Source organism: Staurois parvus, unplaced genomic scaffold (assembly GCF_062004578.1).
Source record: "Staurois parvus isolate SC_StPar_1 unplaced genomic scaffold, SC_StPar_1.0 ptg000518l, whole genome shotgun sequence".
In the NCBI taxonomy this organism is placed as follows: Eukaryota; Metazoa; Chordata; class Amphibia; order Anura; family Ranidae; genus Staurois; species Staurois parvus.
Genome location: NW_028318314.1, coordinates 192,017 through 216,647, shown reverse-complemented (window position 1 = coordinate 216,647; position 24,631 = coordinate 192,017). Strand labels below are relative to the sequence as shown.

The window sequence follows — 24,631 nt, the reverse complement described above, 5'->3', positions numbered from 1 at the left end:
GTGCCGTTGTTACCATGCATGCTATTTATATGCACTATTCAGTGCTGCTTTGTGTAAGTGCAATTTTATATCTCTTAATAAATTTTGACAGAGAGCACTACGTCTGTCTTGTTTTTATGATTGCATATTTTGATGGACATGTCCCTACCAATCTGAGGAGGAAGATCTCACATGTATGTTGGTCCCTAAGGGAAAAAGTTTGATATGACCTTTCTGTTGATTCTAAGGTCATGTCAGTAAGGTGAACGGCCTTAATTTCCTTTGATGGTGGGACAGAGCACCTTCACTTTTTGATGTTTGAATATCATCACGCATTGCGAATCAATGCTCTTGTTGATATACAGCAGTTGATGAACTTTTCTATATAGATATTGCGCTACACTTTATATTTTCATTATTTGCAGTGGGATATTGTACCTTTAGTGTTTAGCTTGCAATTACTAGTCTGGAATTTAACTTTTGATTGCGCTGACTGATTCTTTTTATTTAGGAAATGCACTTTAACCCCTTCCCGCCGGCGCCTCCCGGCCCTTTAAGAGATTCAGAAGCTGGGACGGGCGGGGTTTAGGGATCATGTGACCGCTGTGACGTGTCGTCACATGATCAGGAAAGGTCCCGATTGAAAGAGCCATGTGTGCTGGGAGCACGCAGGGTACGCGCTCTCTGCACGTTTTTTGTTAATTGCATGCAAATGTGCAGCCGCTCGGCCTCTAGGCCCAGACGCCGGGAGGCCGCACATTTGTGTGCGGCCGGCGTGAAAAGGTTAAACCAAGTAACGAGAATGATTTCCACTTTTAATATAGAAAAAGCTTTTGATACTGTGGAATGATGATTAGATTTGTGGGAGGTGCTGCAGAAGACGGTATTACACTCCGCTTTATCAACTGGATAAAAACTCTGGCTGGCCTCTTCTCAGTCCCCTTTTCGTTATGCAAAGGCAACAGACAGGGCTGTACTTACTCTTTTCCTCTGCCAGCTGTGACATCAAAGTGGGTTGGCTGAAGGAGCGTGTAGCCCTAAATGCAGATTATCTCACTTTTATTTCTGAAGGATGCTAGCCCTTCCCAAAAAGAGGCTCTTCAGATTATGAACACTTTTTCTCCATTTACAGGGCTCAGGGTTAATTAGCACAAGCCTTAATTGTAGCTGGTTGATGGTGGAGCAAAGGCATCCTTCTCTGGAGCCTTCCCGCTGCAGTGAGTTGACACTTACCTATCTTGAGGGTGCTGAATCCCATCATGTTTTGGACTTAACCTTAAACCTATTTTGTCAGGTGTAAAGATCAAAACTGAAGGCATGGCATAACCTCTCCCTCTCCTTAATTGGATGTATTAATCTGCTCAAAAATGAAAGTCCTACCAAAATTTGCATAACTTTCTTGAAATTCCCCACACTGGCTCCCAGAAATATTCTTTACTAAATATAACCAATTGTTCACTTCCTTCCTATGTGGTCCCTAAACACCCAGATACAAACCTTTTCACTTTCAGGGTGGACTAGCTATGCCAAATTACCAAAAATACTTCCTAGTTTCCCAACTTGTCACAGAGCATTGGTGGTTGGAGCCTGCTAAGTTCCCCTACATTACTGGATGCAGCGATATTGCAAACCTTAAAAACCTTTCAATGTTAGTTGTACAGGGGTTCTCCTACAACCCCCCCTACAACTAAACCCCACCGATGCATACCACCTTAAAGACTTAGAGAATGAGCCTTTTCTTAGAAACTCTCCCACACTGTTAGGGCTCAATCCCTTGCTTTCCCATTTTCATGTGCTCCCAGACGCTCTAGTCTGAGCAAAGTACAAAAAAAAAAAAAAAAGGGACCATAGTGGGAAATCACTGCCTCCTCCCCTTCCACAGCCTCTGCTCTAAATTTAACCTGCCCCATCACTATTATTTTCATTATATGCAGATTTCACATGCCTTCAGTGATCAGTTTCCAGGTCACCAAGTCAACCTTTCCTACTCTGAGCTTGAGTCAGTGCTCCAAGCACCTTCCCTGACACAAAAAAAAAAAAAAAAAAAAAAAAAACTACATCAGAATTGTAGCTCTGCCTAATTCCTCCTTTAAAACAGAAGTGAAGAATGTCCCTGCATTGGATGGAGAACTGTCAGACTTCCTTTTCTCTCATTTAGTGTTCTCCAGGAATAGGTTTACACAAATCAAAAATTTTACACTGGGCCTATTTTACCCCATAAAGGCTACACAGGATGAATCAGAGCATCTTCTCTGCTTCTTGGAGATGAGTGCATTTGACTAGATGTTTTCACACATTTTGGGCCTGTCCCTCTTTTGTTTTATACTGCCTTTACAACACAGGTGCAACTTACCCTCAAACCAAAAGGTATTGCTTATTGAGCCTGGTAGAAGACCTGGAAAATACAGTGGTGGTGAATACTCTTCTCAGTCTATTGCCATTTTACTCTAGGAAGTCTATTACCATGTCCTGGAAAAAATAAATCCTCATCCCCAAACTCCAACCTACCTTTGTAGCAGGAAACTTACTGTAAAAGAAGTTGCCCAAAAAAAGTCAGTTTGGTCAAGCTGGCTGGATAATTTGTCCACTGCCAACTCTGTAGATGCTCGATTTTGTTGAGTTATCCCCTCAAAAAGATTATTGGGAGTTTATAGTCTTGTAATCCAATTGTAATTGAGCCATTTTTAATGAAATTTCTAATATGGTGATACTAATTTTGAAGTCTGGTGTGGGCAAACTGCTCATGTTTTCTTCTATGCACAATCAGCATCAAAAAACTTAAAAGCATCAAAAAAAATAAAAGATGTTTCAGCAAAAAGTGCAATGAGTTGATATGTTGCTTTGAAAATTGCTTCAATTAGTTAAGATTTGTTCTCTAAATGCAGAAAGAACAAAGTTACAGTCCTTATATGACACAAATAGTACTATGACACTAGTGTGTGTATGTATGTATGTATTTTAAAAAAGACTAGCTTTTTTTTTATTGATTGTTGTGGACATTTTATAATGTCATGCCCACTTTTTAGAGGATATACAAACATTTAATAGCATTATAAAGATTCACATGTCCAAAACTGTACTATGGAGCACTTATGCATGCTATAAATACCTCTCTACTCTGTCACTTAAGCAGGGTATACATTATTAGAATTTCATCTGACATTACTCATTGTAAAAACTTTCATTTTTCTAATCATCAATCAACTGCAGTAATGAGAAAACTTGAAGTAGCAGCATATAATTTATTTTCAAATGTATTAATGTCAAACAGTGTATGTTCAGTTAAGTCCATTTATTCCAAAATCATCAGACAAAATTTTTCTCCAATTTAAAAATATTGCTGTTATTAGGAACCTGCTCTGTGGAATGGATAGAGTGGTCCCTGAGCCCCTTCTGGAGACCCTTGCCAGCACTGTCTGCTCATTTTATGCACAAGCTATGCGCTGAGGAGGCACACGGGCAGGTGTTCTCATGTGCTGGGTTCAGCCATGTTCCCTGTTCCCTGCTCCCTCCTCACATGATTTGACCGAAAGCAGCTGGAGCCTATGGCTCCCACTGCTTCCTGTGTCTCCTTTAGGAAGAGAGGAGAGTGGGCCTGCAGCCAGGACAGCGCTTGGATCAGTGAAAAACAGGTTGTGGGGCACTTTTTTTTTTTTGTTAAAGTGGTTGTAAACCTTAGACATGAAATATGAACAAAGCATATCCCTTTGGAGCAGGGGTCTGCAAACTATGGCCCTCCAGCTGTTGAAGTACTACAAGTCCCATCATGCCTCTGGGAGTTTTGCCTGGCCTCATGGGAGTTGCATTTCAACAACACCTGGAGGGCCATAGTTTGGAGACCCGTGCTCTAGAGTGTTTGTGTCTGAATCCCAAACCTAAGTTACTTCTGACGGGTTTTTCTGACACCAAGAGAAAAAGGTGACGGAAGTGTTTTCCAGCACACAGTCTGTGATGGTGACAGGCAAGGCCACCTTCTGAGATAGAGACATGAGAAAATATCTAGTAGTGGTTCAAAGGAATGTCTTTGAAGGACATAAAACGTGCCAGGTATAAGTTCCTTGGAGCCAGAGGAGTCTTTAAAAGGGGGAGTGATACCCTGAGCAAAGGGCAAAGGGTAAAATAATAGTCTTTTCATAGGTACCACAAAATCCTTTTCTTGGAGTCCATTAAGGGGCATAGGAAAACACACAAACTGTAGAACGGTCCAGCATGATCATAAAACACAGTGGTGAGACCTGTGTCCCTCAATGGATTCCCAAGAAAAGGATTTCTGGTGAGTAAAAAATATCATTTCTTTCTTGTCCATTGGGGAACACCATCATCTACCATCACAAAGTCCAAAAACAATCCAATTCAAAAGGTGGGCAAGTGGAAACAACCACTAACTGGTCCATCGATAACCAGAACTAGGGACTGCCTTCAGCCCAAGAGCTGTCTGAAGTGCCAATGCCCAAATTTGACACCAGCTAAGGATGAACCCCTTGCTTGATAGGGGAAGCCTGAAACACAAAAGGAAGATAATAGAGAACCGACCTGATGCCCAAGAGAAAAAGAAAATGGTCACCAACCAGAGAAAACCCTGAAAAGCATCAACAACCTTTGAAGGGTGTGAAAGTGGTTCCAGATTCCACCTAGATGACCCAGGATTCAATCCCACAAAAGTCAGCATGAAAAAAAGGTGCATGGGATTTCCAACAAGGGCAGGCAAGAGATGGAAGTTAGATACTAAATAACAAAACCAACTGTACATTGGTGAGAGGGCTACAAACCCTGAATGAGATGAGGATCAAGCTAGACACACTCTGACCAGTATGCAACCCTAAGTGGAATCCTGTTAGCCCTATGTATCTTTTGAAGTCATGGATCATGTATTCTCCACACTTCCCAGATCCCATGAAGCAGTAACATTTTTGAAAAAAAAGGACGGGGTTCTTATGCAGAAAGCAAAGGATATTCAGCTAAGTGAATCCAAAACTGGGAAATGTAAACTTTTTTTTTCTGAGACAAGTCTGTGAACCTACCAAAGAAGAGGGGCCCAAACCTAGGTGGAAATGTCCCAAAAAGTAATTCCCACATAAAGTTCTGGGCAACTTGTGAGCAAAACAATGCCCTTCACCTAAAAACCAGGGAAAGAGATGCATTTTTAGTGCTTAAACCTCCCCTCCATTTCCATAAACTACCAATTTTGCAGCACTAGTATTATCTAAACAGGAACTAAAACCACTTTCTCCTGTCATAAGGACTCCTGTTCCTCCTTGGTGGTGAAGATTTCGGTACCTAGAAGGTGTCCAAAACGTCTACGCCAAAGATTCCACAATATAGAAGGAACTTTTCTGGAACAGAACTGGAGTAATCAGGACAGAAAGTACACGGCAACTTAGTTTGCTTAAAAACTAGACCCACACCAGGTGGACTGAAAAGTAATGGAAGTTGAGGGATATAACTGGTTTACCCTAAACACTCAACACTCCTGAAAAAGTAGAGATATGGGTGACTCCCTGGCTAACAGTGAGGGGCATGAGTGCAAATATGCTGTGGACCAATCTACCATGCTTGTTAATGTTGCCTACAGGTGACCGTTTTCACCACTGACACCTGACTAAACCAGACCCAACCTGAAATTGCAGCAGTTTAGCCTATTGGGGACATTTTGTCCACAAGGGCCCATTATGCCTGAACTTTTATGGGAGATCATCTAAGTACCTCACAAAAGGATGCCATGAAAAGACAAAGGAATGACAAAACTTAAGTAAAAGCCCTGAGGAGTACTAGTTGCTCTAGTTGTGCAGAGGTGACGCTGAGAATTCAGAACCCTGTGAGGAACAAGATAAACACCAGTGCTGATCCTAGGAGACCTGGGGATCCCCCTAGAGAAGGAAAGGAATAAGGACACTAATTAACACCGAGTAGCACTGATGGCACCACATGACTCAAGGAAAAAGAACAGCTCTGAAGGAGAGTGCAATGGCCTTGATGAAGTTGAGGAGAAATCAAAAAGAACCCTTGGATTGAGGAGACCCAAAAGGATAAGTGAGGGTGTTAATCTGCATGGTGGCATGGGAATAGAAGGTAAGCTGCTAAAGAGAATGCCAGAGGCAAGAGATTAGCCTGAAAACCTAAATTAAGACTAATTTGTTCTTGAATTACAAAAGCAGTTGCGTCTCAGAACACAACAGCTGTGTTTTGCATTTTCAAACACCAAAACAGCAACTGTACAATTACACCGTATTCGTGCATATCTCAAAAAAACAAACAAAAAAAAACCTAAACAAAACTAAAATTATATTACATATACATACAGTTGTGCTCAAAATAATAGCAGTGTGTTGAAAAAAGTGAATAAAGCTCAAAATCCTTCTAATAGCTTTTATTTCCATACACATAAATGCATTGGGAACACTACACATTCTATTCCAAATCAAAACATGAAGAAAAATATAGCAAATTTGTGTTGTTCCTCCAAAAAAAATAGCAGTGTTTGTATTCTTCTTTACAATTTTTTTTAAACAGTCTAATATTCACTTTTCAAACTCAAACATTCACTATATAAACTGAAAAATGTTTGAAGATTTTGCTTTCCTTTGAATCACTTAATATTTAGTTGTATATGCACTGTTTCTGAGAACTGCTGTACATCTGTGTTGCATGGAGTCAACCAACTTCTGGCACCTGTAAACAGGTATTCCAGCCCAGGATGATTGGACTACATTCCACAGTTCTCGATTTCTTGGTTTTGCCTCAGAAACTGCAGTTTTGATGTCACCCCACAAGTTTTCTATTAGATTAAGATCCGGGGATTGGGCTGGCCACTCCATAACATCAATCTTGTTTGTCTGAAACCAAGATGTTGCACGTTTACTCGTGTGTTTGGGGTCGTTGTCTTGTTGGAACACCCATTTCAAGGGCATTTCCTCTTCAGCATAAGGCAGCATGACCTCTTCAAGTATTCTGATGTATTCAAACTGATCCATGATCCCTGGTATGCGATAAATAAACCCAACACCGTAATATGAGAAACATCCCCATATCATGATGCTTGCGCAACCTTGCTTCACTGTCTTCACAGTGTACTGTGGCTTGAATTCAGTGTTTGGTGGTCATCTGATAAACTGTCTCCAGCCACTAGACCCAAAAAGAACAATCTTACTTTCATCAGTCCACAAAATGTTGCGCCATTTATCTTTAGGCCAGTCAATGTGCTCTTTGGCAAATTGTAACCTCTTCAGCACGTCTTTTTCAACAGTGGGACTTTGCGGGGGCTTCTTGCAGATAGCTTGGCTTCACATAGGTGTCTTTTAATTGTAACAGCACTCACAAGTAACTTTAGACCTTCTTTGATCTTCCTGGAGCTGATTGTTGGCTGAGTCCTTGCCATTTTGGCTATTCTTCTATCCATTCGAATGGTAGTTTTTTGCTTTCTTCCTCTGTTATGTGGCCTATGTGGAGAGAAGACCGATTGTGTTTTACTACCCTAGTGTAAACACGTTATATGACCCACTGGCGTAAGTGGTCATAAATTCTGGTGAGTTTTCCAGAGTGGAGGTGGTGGCATGGGCACGAGATATAAAAGTCCACATCAAGAGGATCATTTATTGGGAATTGTTACAAATGAAGATAATGTAAAGAGACTTTTTTTATGCACATTTGTGTGCACTTTTTAGCATGACACACTTTATACAGACTGCAAGCACTTTATTAGTAGCACTGTTTGTAGAAGCACTTTATTCACATTGTGATGACATATACAGCACTTAAATGAAACTGATTAATGATTGAAAATGTGAATATTTGTTTATTTTGAGATATGCACTAGTACTGTATAATTGTACAATCACTGATTTGTTCTTTAGGCATCTAGGTGCAGAGTTCATGCCTCTACTGGCCTTGCGGTTGCCATATTAAGACAGATCACTGGCAGTACCATGGTGGGTATAGATAAAACAGTCTCAAATGGGAACATATCCATTAAAAACTCTGCAGACTAAAGGCACCCTGAAAGATCCTGGACCACATCAAAGTGGAATACCTTGAAAAGTGGGTGTAGTGAAAAGGTCTCTGCAGCTGTAGGGGCTGGAGACAGCAGGCAGAGAATGGTAAGCACCACATCAATATGTGCAAAAAGCAATCTCTTGTATGTCTGAAGAGATGCCATTACCTCAAAGAGACTGCAAGGACCTTGAATCTAAGTCGGAAATTGTCACTATGAAAAGCAGCTCAGCTCCTTTTAAGGTCACAGGGTGATCAGATATCAATTCTGCAAGGGAAGGCAGAAGGGTTGTAAAGTTTTGTGTAACGCAGTAGTCATACCATCCAGCACCCGTCACTTCCAGGCTGGACTCGCAGCATGCAGACCAGTGGGGTCTGGGTACAGCACTCCAAAAATAGGTTGAGGAAAGGCTAATCTAGATAGCTGCCATGCAGAGATTAGCCCAAGAAGTAATTTAACAAAGAATCTTCATTGAGAGAGAGATATATATATGTGTGTATATACACACACATCTATCCATCTATCTATCTATCTATATATACATATATATACACACACACACATATATATATATATATATATATATATATATATATATATATATATATATACACACACACACACACACACACACACACACACACACACACACACACACACACACACACACACACACACACACATATATATATATATATATATATATATATATATATATATATATATATATATATATATATATATATATATACAGTCATGGCCGAAATTGTTGGCACCCTTGATATTTCTCCAGGAAATCATGTATTTCTCACGAAACGTATTGCATTAACACATGTTTTGCTATACACATGTTTATTCCCTTTGTGTGTATTGGGACAAAACAAAAAAAGGGAGGAAAGAAAGCAAATTCGACATAATGTCACACAAACCTCCAAAAATGGGCTGGACAAAAGTATTGGCACCCTTTCACAACTGCGGATAAATAAGAATGTTACAAGCATGTGATGCTCCTGTAAACTCACCTGGGGCAAGTAACAGGTGTGGGCAATATAGAAATCACACCTGAAAGCAGATAAAAAGGAGAGACGTTCACTTAACCTTTGCATTGTGTGTCTGTCTGTGCCACACTAAGCATGGACAACAGAAAGAGGAGACGAGAACTGTCTGAGGACCTGAGAACCAAAATTGTGGCAAAATATCAACAATCTCAAGGTTACAAGTCCATCTCCAGAGAACTAGATTTGCCTTTGTCCACAGTGCGCAACATTATCAAGAAGTTTGCAACCCATGGCACTGTAGCTAATCTCCCTGGTCGTGGACGGATGAGGAAAATTGATGAAAGATTGCAACGCAGAATAGTCCGGATGGTGGATAAGCAGCCCCAAACATGTTCCAAAGACATTCAAGCTGTCCTGCAGGCTCAGGGAGCATCAGTGTCAGCGCGAACTATCCGTCGACATTTAAATGAAATGAAACGCTATGGCAGGAGACCCAGGAGGACCCCACTGCTGACACAGAGACATAAAAAAGCAAGACTACAGTTTGCCAAAATGTACTTGAGTAAGCCAAAAGCCTTCTGGGAAAACGTCTTGTGGACAGATGAGACCAAGATAGAGCTTTTCGGTAAAGCACATCATTCTACTGTTTACCGAAAACGGAATGAGGCCTACAAAGAACAAAACACAGTACCTACGGTAAAATATGGTGGAGGTTCAATGATGTTTTGGGGTTGTTTTGCTGCCTCTGGCACTGGGTGCCTTGACTGTGTGCAAGGCATCATGAAATCTGAGGATTACCAAAGGATTTTGGGTCGCACTGTAGGGCCCAGTGTCAGAAAGCTGGGTTTGCGTCCAAGATCCTGGGTCTTCCAGCAGGACAATGACCCCAAACATACGTCAAAAAGCACTCAGAAATGGATGGCAAAGAAGCGCTGGAGAGTTCTGAAGTGGCCAGCAATGAGCCCAGATCTAAATCCCATTGAACACCTGTGGAGAGATCTTAAAATTGCTGTTGGGAAAAGGTGTCCTTCCAATAAGAGAGACCTGGAGCTGTTTGCAAAGGAAGAGTGGTCCAAAATTCCGGGTGAGAGGTGTCAGAAGCTTATTGATGGTTATAGGAAGCGACTGATTTCAGTTATGTTTTCCAAAGGGTGTGCAACCAAATATTAAGTTAAGGGTGCCAATACTTTTGTCCAGCCCATTTTTGGGGTTTTGTGTGACATTATGTCATATTTGCTTTTCTGCCTCTGTTTTATATTTGTTCCAATACATACAAAGGGAATAAACATGTGTATAGCAAAACATGTGTTAATGCAATACCTTTTTTGTGTGAAATACTTGATTTTCAGGAAAAATATCAAGGGTGCCAACAATTTCGGCCATGACTGTATATATACACACACACACACACACACACATATACATACATACATATATATATATATACATACATGCGTGTCTCCCTCCAGACACAGTGGAACACCGATTGTCGGACGGGACCTCTGTGTGAGGTCCCGATCATGTGATCACTGATTGGCCAATCAGTGATCACATGCAGAGTAGTAAGCAAGATGTCACTTTTTGACATGATTGCTTACTACGTGTGAAATCTGTGAATGATCACAGAGGTCACATGGTACAAGGCTATTCACAACAGCCTTTGTACCATGTGAAAGCTGTGACCAATCACAGCGCACACAGTATTTCTCAATGGCTGCAAGAATGCAGCCAAAGAGAATGAGAAATGATTGCTTTTACAGCCTTTATGGGTGTAAAAGCAATCAGTGTAAATTAAAAAAAAATCTTCGTCACCCCCTACAAGTAGTACAGTGTCACCATGGTGACACTGTACTGCTAGGGTGACAGTATGTAAAAAAAATAAAATAAATAAAAAATAAAAAAATATATAAAAAAAAAAAAAAAGTTTAAAAATTATAATTTCTGGTTATAAACTAGTTTGGGTTATTTTTTTTTTTTCTACTAAAAAGATAACGGAATAAATTTTGGCCAAGATATATGATGAAATATTTATTTGCAAAATTTTATAAGAAAAACACTTTCAAAATTTTGGGACTTTTTCATTTACATATAAAAAAAAAATCCCAGTGGTGAATACCACCAAAATAAAGCTTTATCTGTCTCAAAAAATGCTAAAAAATTCATATGGGTACAGTGTTGCATGACCGCGCAATTGTCATTCAAAGTGTGATAGCACTGAAAGCTGAAAATTGGCCTGGACAGGAAAGGGGTAAAAGTGTCCGGACTGGAAGTGGTTAAAACATTAAAGTGGTTGTAAAGGTTTTTTTTACCTTCATGTATTCTATGCGCTGCTTCCCCCCACAGCCCCTCCTAATACTCCCCTAAGCCCCCTCTAAATCCAGCGATATGCACAAGAGCCTCGGCTGTCCCAGGACTCCCTCTGCTCATTGGCTGACAACACTGGGAGCCATTAGCTCCCACTGCCGTCAATCACAACCAGTAAGCCAATGAGGAGAAAGCAGGAGACGGGGCGTCTTATGGATGCATAGAGCCGAGCTCAGGAGCAAGCATGCACCAGTGCCCCCGTAGCAAATAATGGCTGCATTAGCTTTCTCTTTTAGGCTCTCTTATCTGCTAATCCAGCCAGTTTGTTGTTTTTCAAAAGAACAACCTCTATTTCAGATGTATCAATTTATCGGGATGAGACCATCCATTTACAGCTGACAGTGGTGATTACAAATGATCAACTTTTATTTATTCATGTAAAAACTTTATCCCAAAAGGGAAACCCCCCCCCCCCCCCAAAAAAAAACCTGAATATGACGTGTGAGCTAAAGTTTGTCTTTACTTTGTTAGTCTGGGAGTGTTAAGTGTATTAGCAGTTTCAAATACATTGACAATGCTGCTGTCTGCTGTACTGCTTATGGTGACAAAAATTGCCTGCAGGCTGAGAACAACACAGGGAGTTGCAGCTGCAAGTATGGAGCTTTGGGGTGTGGAGGCTGGAGTTAGCTGAGCAAAGGGGAAAAAAAAATATTTGAACATTTCCTTACCCATCAGAGACAATGAAATGAATTAAAAGTCAAAAACAGCTTGGTGAAGTTTTTAACCTAGGAACATATATAAATATAAATGGGAAGCTCTTTATGTAAATAAAAATCGGTGAGATCTTTCTGGACATGACAATTGCTAGAGAGCGAGAAGAAAATCCTTTACCTGCAAAAGAAAAAAAAAAAAAAAATTAAAATGTGTTTACTTTGTATAAAAACAAAACCTATGTGAGAAACACAGCCTGCAGTAGTGACCCCACCCATTCAATACTTCAAGTGACGAATATTGTTCTAACCTGGCGACAAAAGTATTAGAGCCAGAAATACATTTTTATCTACTTCAGTCTATATATTTCAATACAGATATATGTTTATTTGTAACCTCCAGAACGATTTGCAATGCAGCATTCAAAAATACATTTGAAGCCAGAATACTGTTTCCATTTTGTACTCGTGCTAAAATGCATATTTTTGGCTTGAAAAGATCCTTTAAACTCCCAAAACAATATATAAAATGCTTTTCTGACAGCAGAAGACCTGCAGGACAAAATGTCTGTAATTATTATACAGGATTTATATAGCGCCAGTTTGCTCAGCGTCTTACAATAAACCGGGAACCAATACAGCAACAATACAGTTCAAAACAAGAGGGTTAGGAGGGCCCTGCTCCTTGGAGCTTACAATCTAAGTAGTTGCAATTCTGTTTCACGATTTGCAAAAATCATCAAATCTATATTCTCTGCAAATGTACATTAAGAATCCTAGTGCAAAACACCCACCCACACACACACACACATATACATATATATATATATATATATACACACATACACACACACACACATATATATATATATATACACATACACACACACACACACACACACATACATATACACACACACACACACACACATATACATACATATACACACACACACACATATACACACACACACACATATACACACACACACACATATATATATATACATACACATACATACATACATACATACACACAGTGAGGAACAGAAGTATTTGTACACCCTGCGATTTTGCACACCCTGCGATTTTGCAAGTTCTCCCACTTAGAAATCATGGAGGGGTCTGAAATTCACATTGTAGGTGCATTCCTAGTCTGAGAGACAGATTAAAAAAAAAAAAAAATTCAGGAAATCACATTGTATGATTTTAAGAATTTATTTGTCTTGCACTGCTGAACATAAGTATTTGAACACCTGAGAAAATCAGTGTTAATATTTGGTACAGAAGCCTTTGTTTGCAATTACAGAGGTCAAACGTTTCCTGTCGTTCTTGACCAGGTTTGCAGACACTGCAACAGGGATTTTGGCCCACTCCTCCACACAGATCTCCTCTAGATCTGTCAGGTTTCGGGGCTGTTGCGGAGCAACATGGAGTTTCAGCTCCCTCCAAAGATGTTCTATTGGATTTAGGTCTGGAGAATGGCTAGGCCACTCTAGAACCTTGATATGCTTCTTATGGAGCCACTCCTTGGTTATCCTGGCTGTGTGCTTCGGGTCGTTGTCATGTTGGAAGACCCAGGCACGACTCATCTTCAATGCTCTGACTGAGAGAAGGAGGTTTAAAAATCATACAAATGTGATTTCCTGAATTTTTTATAAAATTCTGTCTCAGAGTGGGAATGCACCTACAATGTGAATTTCAGACCCCTCCATGATTTCTAAGTGGGAGAACTTGCAAAATCGCAGGGTGTTCAAATACTTCTGTTCCTCACTGTATGTGAGGTCAGGCATTGATGTTGAACGAGTAGGCCTGGCTTGCAGTCTCTGTTCTAATTCATTCCAAAGCTGTTCTATCGGGTTGAGGTCAGGTGTAGGGCAGTCAGTTTCCTCTACCCCAAACTCTGTCATCCATGTCTTTATGGACCTTGCTTTGTGCACTGGTGCATAGTCATGTTGGAACAGGAAAGGGCCATCCCCAAACTGTTCCCACAAAGTTGGGAGCATGAAATTGTTCAAAATGTCTTGGTATGGTGACGTCTTAAGAGTTACCTTCACTGGAACCAAGGGGCCAAGACCAACCCCTGAAAAACAACCCCACACCATAATCCCCCTCCACCAAGCTATACACTTGGCTCAATGCAGTCAGGCAAGTACTATTATGATAACCGCCAAACCCAGACATGTCCATCGGCTTGCCAAACAGAGAAGCGCGATTCGTCACTCCAGAGACCACATCTCCACTGCTCTAGAGTCCAGTGGCAGCGTGCTTTACACCACTGCATCCAATGCTTTGCATTGCACTTGATGTAAGGCTTGGATGCAGCTGCTCGACCATGGAAACCCATTCCATGAAGCTCTCTATACACTGCTATTGATTATCTGAAGGTCACACGAAGTTTGGAGGTCTTTAGCTATCGACTCTGCAGACAGTTGGCGACTCCTGCCCACCATGCGCTGACCCCACTCTGTCATTTTACGTGGCCTACCACTTCGTGGCTGAGTTACTGCTGTTCCCAGTTGCTTCTGCTTTATTATAATTATAATACCACTACCAGTTGACCGTAGAATATTTAGTAGCAAGGAAATTTCACGGATGGATTTATTGCACAGATGGCAACCTATCACGGTACCACGCTTAAATTCACTGATCTTGAGAGCGACCCATTCTTTCACAAATGTTTGTAGAAGCAGTCTGCATGCCTATGTGTTTGATTTTATACACCTGTGGCCATGGAGGTGATTGGAACACCTGAATATAATGATTTGGAGGGGAGAGAGAGAGAGATACTGATATACTGTCAGCCCAGATTCAGCCAAATGCAGCAAAGGTGATTGGACGGTGCTTCACAGTACAATGATCCAAAACATGCTGCAAAAGCAACCCAGGAGCTTTTGAAGGAAAAGAAGTGGAATATTCTGCAATGGCTGAGTCAATTAACAGATCTCAACTCAATTGAGCATGCATTTCACTTGCTGACGGCAAAACTAAAAAAGGCAGAAATATTCACAAAGAGCAATTGAAGACAGCTGCATTTAGAGACTGGCAAAGCATCAGAAAGGAGGAAACCTAGTCTTTGGTACTGTCCATGGGTTCCAGACTTCAAGCCATCATTGCCAGTAAAGGATTTCGAACAAAATATTAAAAATGAACATTTTATTTATGATTATATTGAATTGTCCAATTACTTTTGGTCCCTTGAAAAAGGGGGGGATGGATACTCTTAAGAGCTTGAATATGTTTTGGCAAATACCTGGAAAAAAAAAAACTAAAATTGTGCCTGTGTCCAAATGTATATAGACCCAACTGTATTTGAGCTTTTCTAAGTGCTCAATGTGGATTATTGGACTAGGTATTGCATTGCACCACTCCTGGTGACTAATTGTCAATTGTCTGATCCCTTCTAGCACTACTGCCTGATGGACTATATAAGGATATTTTGCATATCGCCATAATTTAGTGCCTGAATTTTCCAGTTTTTCTAGGACCTGTAACTTTATGGTTGTCTGAAAAGTGTTGATACACTTTTAAAGGGGCAGCTACACGCTTCATTTATAAGGGGCACAATATAAGCAATAATTAAGAGGTTTGAGCCTTGAGATCATATTCCTTATCTATCAAATGATGCTGGACTTTGAACCTGGCAAGGTTCGGAGGACAGGACATACAGGGAATCTGTATGACTGGAAGAGTAGTAGTAGCAGCATACTCTAAGGCTCTGACTACATCCAGGCAATATAGAGAGATTTATTTTGGATGCTTAACTCTTTCACTCCATGTTCACAAGGTAGATTATGTAATCTGCCTTCAGGAAAGGATGGCCTTTGGGAAAAAGACTGAAAACAACCTTGTCATTGTGCAGTATGAGGAAAGACCAAATAGACTTCTTTGCAGGAGAGATCCTCTAGGGAAATATCTCAAAAAGGTTCAAAGTATGGTTTGTGGAAGGCAGAGAGAACAAAGTAGAGATGCCAAGGAAGCATAGAGTGCACCAATGGGGGGCTTAATAAAAGATACATCTTGAAGAAAGGTTCTTATCAAAGGAGTGTGAAGCCAGAGGCTTTTGAAAAGGAATGGACAGGGCTGAGATCTGATCTTTGAGAGTGCCTAAAAGTGGCTGTAAAGGTTCAAAGTCATTCTATGCAGGAAGGTAAAAAAAAAAAATAATCTGTGTGCCGCAGCCCCCACAAAAAAAACCAAAACAAAACAAAACAAAAAAAAAAAAAAAACTTACCTGAGCCCAAACTCAATTCAGCGATGTGCAGGAGAGCCTCACCCCTCCAAGGTCTCTACCTCCTCATTGGCTGTGAGAGACAGCAGCAGTAGCCATTGGCTCCCGCTGCTGTCAAGCGCAGCCAGTAAGCCAATGAGAAGAGAGCCAGAGGGAGAGGTGTGTGTGTGTCAGGGCTGAGACCTGCTCTTGTGTGTCCATTCACACACGGCGCATGAGCTCAGGTGCCCCCATAGCGAGCTGGTTGCTTTGGGAGCACTAGGCATGAGGGAGGAGCCAGGAGCACCAGCGTGGGACCCAAGAAGAGGAGGGAGGATCAAGCTGCTCTGTGCAAAACCACTGAGTAGGTAAGTGTGACATGTTTGTTATTTTAAATAAATACCACCCTTTAACCAGTTCCCTACCGCGCTGTAGCCAAAGGATGGCTACAGCGCGGTTGTCTAGTTCTGGGACGACGTCCATTAACGTCATTTCAGAACACGCCCCCTGCGCGTCCCCAGCTGATCACGTGATACAGTAAACAGCCAATCACAGCAGCCTTTTACCACGTGATCAGCTGTGTCCAATGACACAGCAAATCACCAGGTAAATACAGTTGCCGGTTATCGGCTGCACTTTCCTCACGCTGTCACAGCGTGAGGAAAGTACTGCCGTTAACCGGCAATTGTCAGAGAAGTGATCGGCACTGATCATCAGGGCACTGATAAGTGCCCTGATTAGCAGTGCCCAGCAGTGCCACCCACCTGTGCCCAGCAGTGCTGCCTATCAATGCCTATTACTACCCATCAGTGCTGCCTATCCATGCCACCTCATCAGTGCTTCCAATCAGTGCAGCCTCATTAACGCACATCAGTAAAGGAGAAAAAATAACCTGTTTGCAAATTTTATAATAGAAACAGAATTTTTTTTTCTTTAAATTTTTTGCGCTTTTTTTTTTATAGCGCAAAAAATAAAAACACCCAGTCGCCATTAAATACCACCAAAAGAAAGCTCTATTTGTGTGAAAAAAATTATAATTTCATATGGGTACAGTGTTGCATGACCGTGCAATTGTCAAAGTGCGACAGCGCTGAATGCTAAAAATTGGCCTGGGCAGGAAGGGGGCATAAGTGCCCAGTAGGCAAGTGGTTAATATCACTTTAAGGCCAAGACTGTGGGAAGGCCAGAATGCAAAGCACAGAGTAATCTAAGATTGAATTGCCTGCCTGTGTTCATACAAGGCAAAAAAAATTTTTTGGCACTTTTTGGAAAATAGGAGATTATAACTACTAACCTTTGGTTGGGATATAGTAACGTCTGAGAAATATATTTCAGAAGGTATAGTACCCAGGAGGTTAAGGTGGGATTTGGAATCCAATGATGGTTTAACTGACGAGGATTCCTGTGTAGAGTGGAAAAGGTTTTTTCACACATGTGAAAAACAATTGTTAAATATGTTAATTGAGAGAAAAAAAAGGAAATCACAAATAGTGGAATCCAAATTGTTGGAGATTACAAATAAGGTAGACATTTTTAACCACTAACCTACAGGGCACTTATACCCCAATTTCCAGCTTTCAGCGCTGTTGCACTTTGAATGACAACTGCGCGGTCATGCAACACTGTACCCATATGAAATGTTTATCATTTTTTTGTGACAGATAGAGCTTTATTTTGGTGGTATTTAATCACCTCTGGGTTTTTTATTTTTTCTTAAACCAAAAACCACTGGAAATTTTGAAAAACAAAAGCTTTTTCTTAGTTTTTGTTATAAAATTTTGTAAATAAGTGATTTTTCTCCTTCACTGATGTGCGCTAATGAGGCTGCACTGATGGGCACCGATAGACTGCACTGATAGGTGGCACTGATGGGCATTGACAGACATCACTGATGGGCACTGAAAGGCAGCACTGATACATTAATTAAGTATGTGTATATCACCTAACCCCAAAACCCCTCAAAAAGTCACTTTCTCCCCAGAAAGTAATACAGTATTATAACCTTTTTGAAATTACATAAACAAATTCGAATAAATAAATATAATAATAAAATTCGAAATCAAAAAAAGTCCAATACAAAGTGTCCCAAAATTGTCCCAATACAAACAAAAATAGTGTCCGAAAAATGTCCAAATATCCAGATTTTGTTCATCCAGTAGGAAGAAATTCCCTTACATCCCGTAGTACCTCGAAAAAAAACAAATTCAAAAATCTAGTGCATTACCTTTATAAATAATATATTCTCTCCGTGCAAAAAACAAAACACAAAAATGTGCAAAAACTATATATATATCTCTTCCGTGCACCCTTACGGGTGTGACGTAGTGACGCACGCACGCAGACCGGAAGTGTCGCCGCGGCCATTTTGTGGGTTGTCAACACATGGTATATCGCATTTGCTTGATAGAACTCACATAGGAAGCATGTTGGAAGCCGGAATAATGAAATTTTAATGACCTTGGAATAATTTCTTTGGAGCATTTTAGAAGATCTCATTTGGATGCTGATATATGGATACAGAGGGTAATAGTTTTTAGTACTATTGGTGTTGGTGGATACACAGTGTTGCAGTGTTCACAGAGTGGTCACAGTTTACTCATATGTGCACGGAAGAGATATATATATAGTTTTTGCACATTTTTGGGTTTTGTTTTTTGCACGGAGAGAATATATTATTTATAAAGGTAATGCACTAGATTTTTGAATTTGTTTTTTTCGAGGTACTACGGGATGTAAGGGAATTTCTTCCTACTGGATGAACAAAATCTGGATATTTGGACAATTTTCGGACACTATTTTTGTTTGTATTGGGACAATTTTGGGACACTTTGTATTGGACTTTTTTTGATTTCGAATTTTATTATTATATTTATTTATTCGAATTTGTTTATGTAATTTCAAAAAGGTTATAGCACTGATACATGGCACTGATAGGCAGCACTGACTGGCACTAACTGGCACTGATAGGCGGCACTGACTGGCAGCACCGATAGGTGGCACTGCCTGGCACTGATGGGTGACACTTAAAGGCAGCTCAGATGGGCACTGATGTGCCATTGATGTGCACTGGTAGGCACTGATATGTGGCACTGATGGGCACTGGCACGAGGCACTGACATAGGGCACTGATTGACACTGACAGGTGGCACTGCTGTGACTACATTGATCATCAGCGCACACTGATCATCAGTACCCTGATGATCAGCGTACATGTCCCCTCTGAGGAAAGCCGATTACAGGCTCTCCTCTCCTCTCGAGCTGTCAGTGTGACAGCTAGAGAGGAGAGAAATGCTGATAACCGGTATTTCCCTGTTTACATGTGATCAGCTGTGATTGGACACAGCTGATCACATGACCGAGCCGACTTTCCGTCATCCGAGGGACACAGCGCACTGCCGATCACCGCGCAGTAAGAATGAACCACCTTGCGCCCGTCATATTACTATATGGCGGGCGGGAGGTGGTTAAAGAGCAGAAAGAATACAGTGAGTTATTTAAAATTTTGCACGATCAATTGAATAAGAAAGATGTGGAAATTAAAAAGAAAAAACATAAGAAATTCATTAGAGATATGGGAGATTATCAAAGCAACAAGATTTACAAACGGCAGGATATTGTGAAGGATAACTGCCATTCAAATGAGTCATCTCCTGTTACATCACCATTGGGAGATAAAGGCTTAATTAAAGAATCTCTCCATCATTCAACCCAAGGGGCAGTAAAAAAGAATAATTTCTCGTTTCAGACTAAGCAGGAATCCCCATATATGAATAATGGAAGGGGTCATTTTCAACCTGGTAGTCCGTATAAACATACATTTAATGTCCCAGTGTCAAATAGGTTCCAACCCTTTGAAGGGTAGAATAAAAAATTATAATAGTCCTAGAGGTAATAGGGACACTGGAAATTTTTTTCAGAGGGGGTACAGGGGTCGACCCCCGGGTCCTCCCCCCCCAGAGAATGCCATATCACCAACCCTATTGGGGGAAGGAAGGACCAAGGCACCCACCCAACAATTACAGGGGAAATTGGGGAAGTGGTGTTCCCCTGAGAGAGGGGGAGGGAGAGGGCCCTGCCAATTGGAACGTAGAAAGTCAAGAACAAGTAAAAGGGCACAAGAACAAAAGGAAGAGGAAAGAAACGTAGGTGAAGGTATTTATAACCTAAGTTCCCTTCCTCTGACAAAAAATGAGATTAATGTTTTAGATAATGGTCTTAAGTTTTCTCTGAAAGCGAATTTAAATAAATTCGAAGCCTATATTGATATAAATAGATATATTGGAAAAAAAACTTAAAGAAATATTTTGCGTCTTTGCCGGGACCTTCTTTGTCCGCTAATCGTAATACAAAGTTGAATTATGTACATAGTGACCTAAAGAACAAGTCCAAATTTAATCCTGTGAATTCGAAAAATCTAAATATTGAAGTTTTTAAATCGATGGTCATTGATGCCCTATATGAATTAAATTAAGAAAAATTCAGAGAAGAAAAGATGTTTCATCAAGGTCTACTTTCCCTTAAAAATAGGAAGAATATAGTGATTAGGCCTGCTGACAAGGGAGGAGGAGTGGTAGTGATGGACAGGAACAGATATGAAGAAGAAATGGAACGTATTTTAAGTGATTCAGAGACTTAAACATTTTTTTAAAAATCCGATATGTACTTATAAGAAACAGCTTCAGAGAATAATAGATAAAGCAAAAGGAAGAGAAGATTTTATATGAGAAGGAAGCTAAATATTTGATTCCCGCTCACTGTAAAGTACCTTTTTATATACATATTACTGAAAATACATAAAAAAGTCTTACGAAACCTCCGGGGACACCCATCATAAATGGGATTGGCTCCATCCATTCGAGAATTGGACAATATATAGATTTTTATCTACAACCCGTTGTGAAAGATGCCCTCATATTTAAGAGATAGTCAAGATGTTATTGACTTGATTGAAGGGATGGTAGTAACTGAAGAAACTTATTTAGTAAGAATCGATGTGAACACACTCTATAACTAGTATCAGGCATAATGATGGAACTAATGTCATAAAATGGGCTTTCAGAAATTATACTGACTTACACATTAAACAAAGGAAATTGATTTTAGAATTATTGGAATTCAGTATGAAGAAAAATTATTTCTGGTACAAAGGAGACTACTACGAGCAGAAAAAGGATGTAGCGATTGGCGCAAAATTTGCACCCAGCTTGGCAAATATTTTCTTAGCACAATGCGAACACAAAGTCATTTATGGAAAAAAGTGGTAGGGGCTTAGGATTTGGAAAATATTTATTGATGACAACCTGGAAGGTAAAGGCAGAGAATTTCAAAAATCTTTTTGGAATATATTGATAAAAATGAGTACAATTTGGGTTTTACACATAATATTAGTAATGATTCGGCGAATTTTCTTGATCTTAATATTTTTTAAAAAGATAATAAATTAGGTTTTAAAACATTTTTTAAAGAGACAGATTGAAATGGGTATATCCCGACTAGTAGTTGTCATCACCCACAATGAATCCAAGGGATACCAAAAGGGCAGTTCACACAAATTATGAGGAATTGCTCTAGGTTGGAGGACTATATTGCACAATCCGACCTGATTAAAGAAAGATTTATTCAAAAAGGTTATGACCCAATACGATTGGAAAAAATTAGGTACAAAATAAGTCCAAATTATTTGGGAGCTAGAAAAATCAAAAAGGAATAAAGGGGTGAAAGAAATAGGAAATAAGAAAGCAGAGTATGCTTTTATCTCACGGTTTAACTGTCAATTTAGAGATGTAGAAAATATTTTCAAAAATATTGGCAGATTTTGAAAAAAGATGGGATTTTAGGACCTACTCTCCCCAAAAAAAAAAACAAAAACAAAAAAACGCCATTTATAGGAAAAGTATTAACTTAAGAAATAGTTTAGTCAAGGGTGTCATCTCACCTCCCAATGAGAGAGAGATTAACCACTTGACCTCCAGAGAATTTACCCCCCTTAATGACCAGGCCTCTTTTTGCTACTCGGCGCTGCACTAATTCAACTGATAATTGCGTGGTCATGCAATGCTTCACCCAAACGAAATGTACGTCCTTTTTTTCACACAAATAGAGCTTTCTTTCAGTGGTATTTGATCACCTGTGCGCTTTTTATTTTTCACGCTATAAACAAAAAAAGGCCAAAAAGTTTGAAGAAAAATAATATTTTTTACTTTCAGCTATAAAAAATATATAGTAAACTCAAAGTTGGTTATAAATTTAGGCCAAAATGTATTCTGCTACATGTTTTTGGTAATAAAAAATCCCAATAAGTGTATATTGATTGCGCGGTCATGCAATACGGTACATAAATGAAATTTACATCCTTTTTTTTCCCACAAATTGAGCTTTCTTTCGGTGGTATTTGATCGCCTGTGCGGTTTTTATTTTTTGCACTATAAATAAAAAAAAGGCTGACAATTGAGGAAAAAAAAAAATATATATTTTGGACTTTTTGCTATAAAACATGTCCAGTAAAAAAAATAATAAATAAATAAAAATAAAATTAATTGGTTTACTTGAAAGTTTTATAGCGTTTACAAATGGCGGGAAAGATACTGGGATTTTTAGTTTTTTTTTTTATACTAATAATGGCGACGATCAGCGACTTATGGCGGCGATCAGCGACTTATGGCGGGACTGCGGGGGACATTCTGACATTGGGGGGTACTGACTTGGGGTCACTGACATCCCCAGTGACACCAATACAGTGATCAGTGCAAAAAAAAAAAACCACACTGACACTGTACTAATGGCACTGGGGAGGAAGGGGTTAACTTTATTTTTCAGGGAAGGGTTCTGTATGAGGAGGAGTGTTTTACTAAGGGGCGGGGGTGTGTGCTGGATGGGGAGAGGCTGATCGGGAGAGAGAAACTCTTCTGTCCCAATCAGCTTGTCCTCGAGCTGTTAGGAAAGTGACCGAAAGCACAGCTACTGCAGCTGTGCTCTCTGTCACGGATTGCCGCCGATCACCAGGAGATAGCCGGTAAGGACTGGCTGTGACCAGGCGACTGACATCCGCGGCTGTGATCGGTGGGACAGGCAGGGTGGCGCACCTCGCGCGCGCCCCCTACCTGTTTACAGAACACACATTTTAAAATGCAGTTTTGCCTGCCCGTGCCACCCTGCTGCCGTATTTATATTTACAGTGGCTGGGCGGCATGTGGTTAAGATGTTTGATTTGAAAGGGTTCTACCCTTGCAAAAAAATGTAGAATATGTAGAACCACTAATATTAGGAATAGAGTGATTTCTGAATTCAGTTCACACACAACAGGGGTAAGATATGCGATTAAAAAATCTGTTACATGTGGTACGAAATATGTGACATATTTATTGGAATGTCTGTGCAAATTTCAATATATAGGCAGAACTAAAAGACCGCTTTATGAGAGACTAAAGGAACATGTAGCCAACATCAAAAAAAGGGAAAAAAAGGAACACAATGTTTCAAGGCACTTTAAAGAATTTCATAATTCAGATCCCAGTAAATTGAAATTGTGGGATAGATACTGTGGAGGCACATTGTAGGGGTGGTAATAGAGTGCAGATGTTATCACAAAATGACATGTTGCAGATTTTTCAGTTGAATACTTTGAGAACGAAAGGTCTTAATGTTGAACTGGATTTAAATTGTTTTATTTCTGATTTGTAAATAGGGGAGAAATTTTTTTTTTCTTATGAAGATTCATTACTAATTAGATTAGTTTGGAAAATGGGGAAATATATATCTGTAAGATCCGTCAGTTTGATTATTAAATAATATTTTAGTTCATTTTGGATATTTTAGTATATTTTTATAGGAATAATTTAGTTTTTAATAAATTGAATCATGGTCACTAATTATAACTATGAGCATAAGCTAAGTTTATAAATAGTGCTTTTATGTATGGGTTTTAGAAGTTTCATGGTCTTTTTTAAATAATATATATCGTATTTCAGCTATATAAAATTGTATATATTATATTATTATTAATAAAGATGTAAATTTTAATTGACCAATAGAGGGAGCTAGAGAATATAGTAGTTCTGATTATGTATTCGATGTATTTATATATAGGTGGATCTTAATTCTATTATAGTTATTGATTTTATGTGCATGTTTCACATTCAGTAAAGTGAAATGTTACTGAGCACTTAAGGAGAGGAATACATCCGTGGTTGGTGAGGATATATTAGGTAGTAATAGAAGGGATGGAGTGGCTCAGTGCTTATCTTGTAATGTGAAAAGTACTTTTAATATATATGTATTATTCTGTTTATTGCTATTGATCGTGCCAGCCATATGCTGTAAGTTTATATATTATTGCGATGGTCACCCCTGCTTAAGATGGCGGTTGAAGCTTCCTGCCAGTAATATAGAGCAGGAAAAAAGGAGCCGCCTCGCAGACGTCAGGATCCCTCGAGAAGAAGTCCGG

General features: G+C 39.8%; 1 protein-coding gene across 2 annotated transcripts in view; it reads right to left on the bottom strand.

Moving 5' to 3' along the window:
- Positions 1–10,979: 10,979 nt before the first annotated feature.
- Positions 10,980–24,631, bottom strand: part of LOC149451826 (deoxycytidine kinase 2-like) — a 196,101-nt gene continuing 182,449 nt past the window's right edge. For both annotated transcript variants that reach the window (XM_089690122.1, XM_089690123.1), the window contains one exon: positions 10,980–12,159. In XM_089690122.1, the coding sequence (XP_089546248.1) occupies positions 12,133–12,159 (27 nt within the window). In that variant the 3' untranslated portion in view covers positions 10,980–12,132. The remainder of the gene's footprint in view (positions 12,160–24,631) is intronic.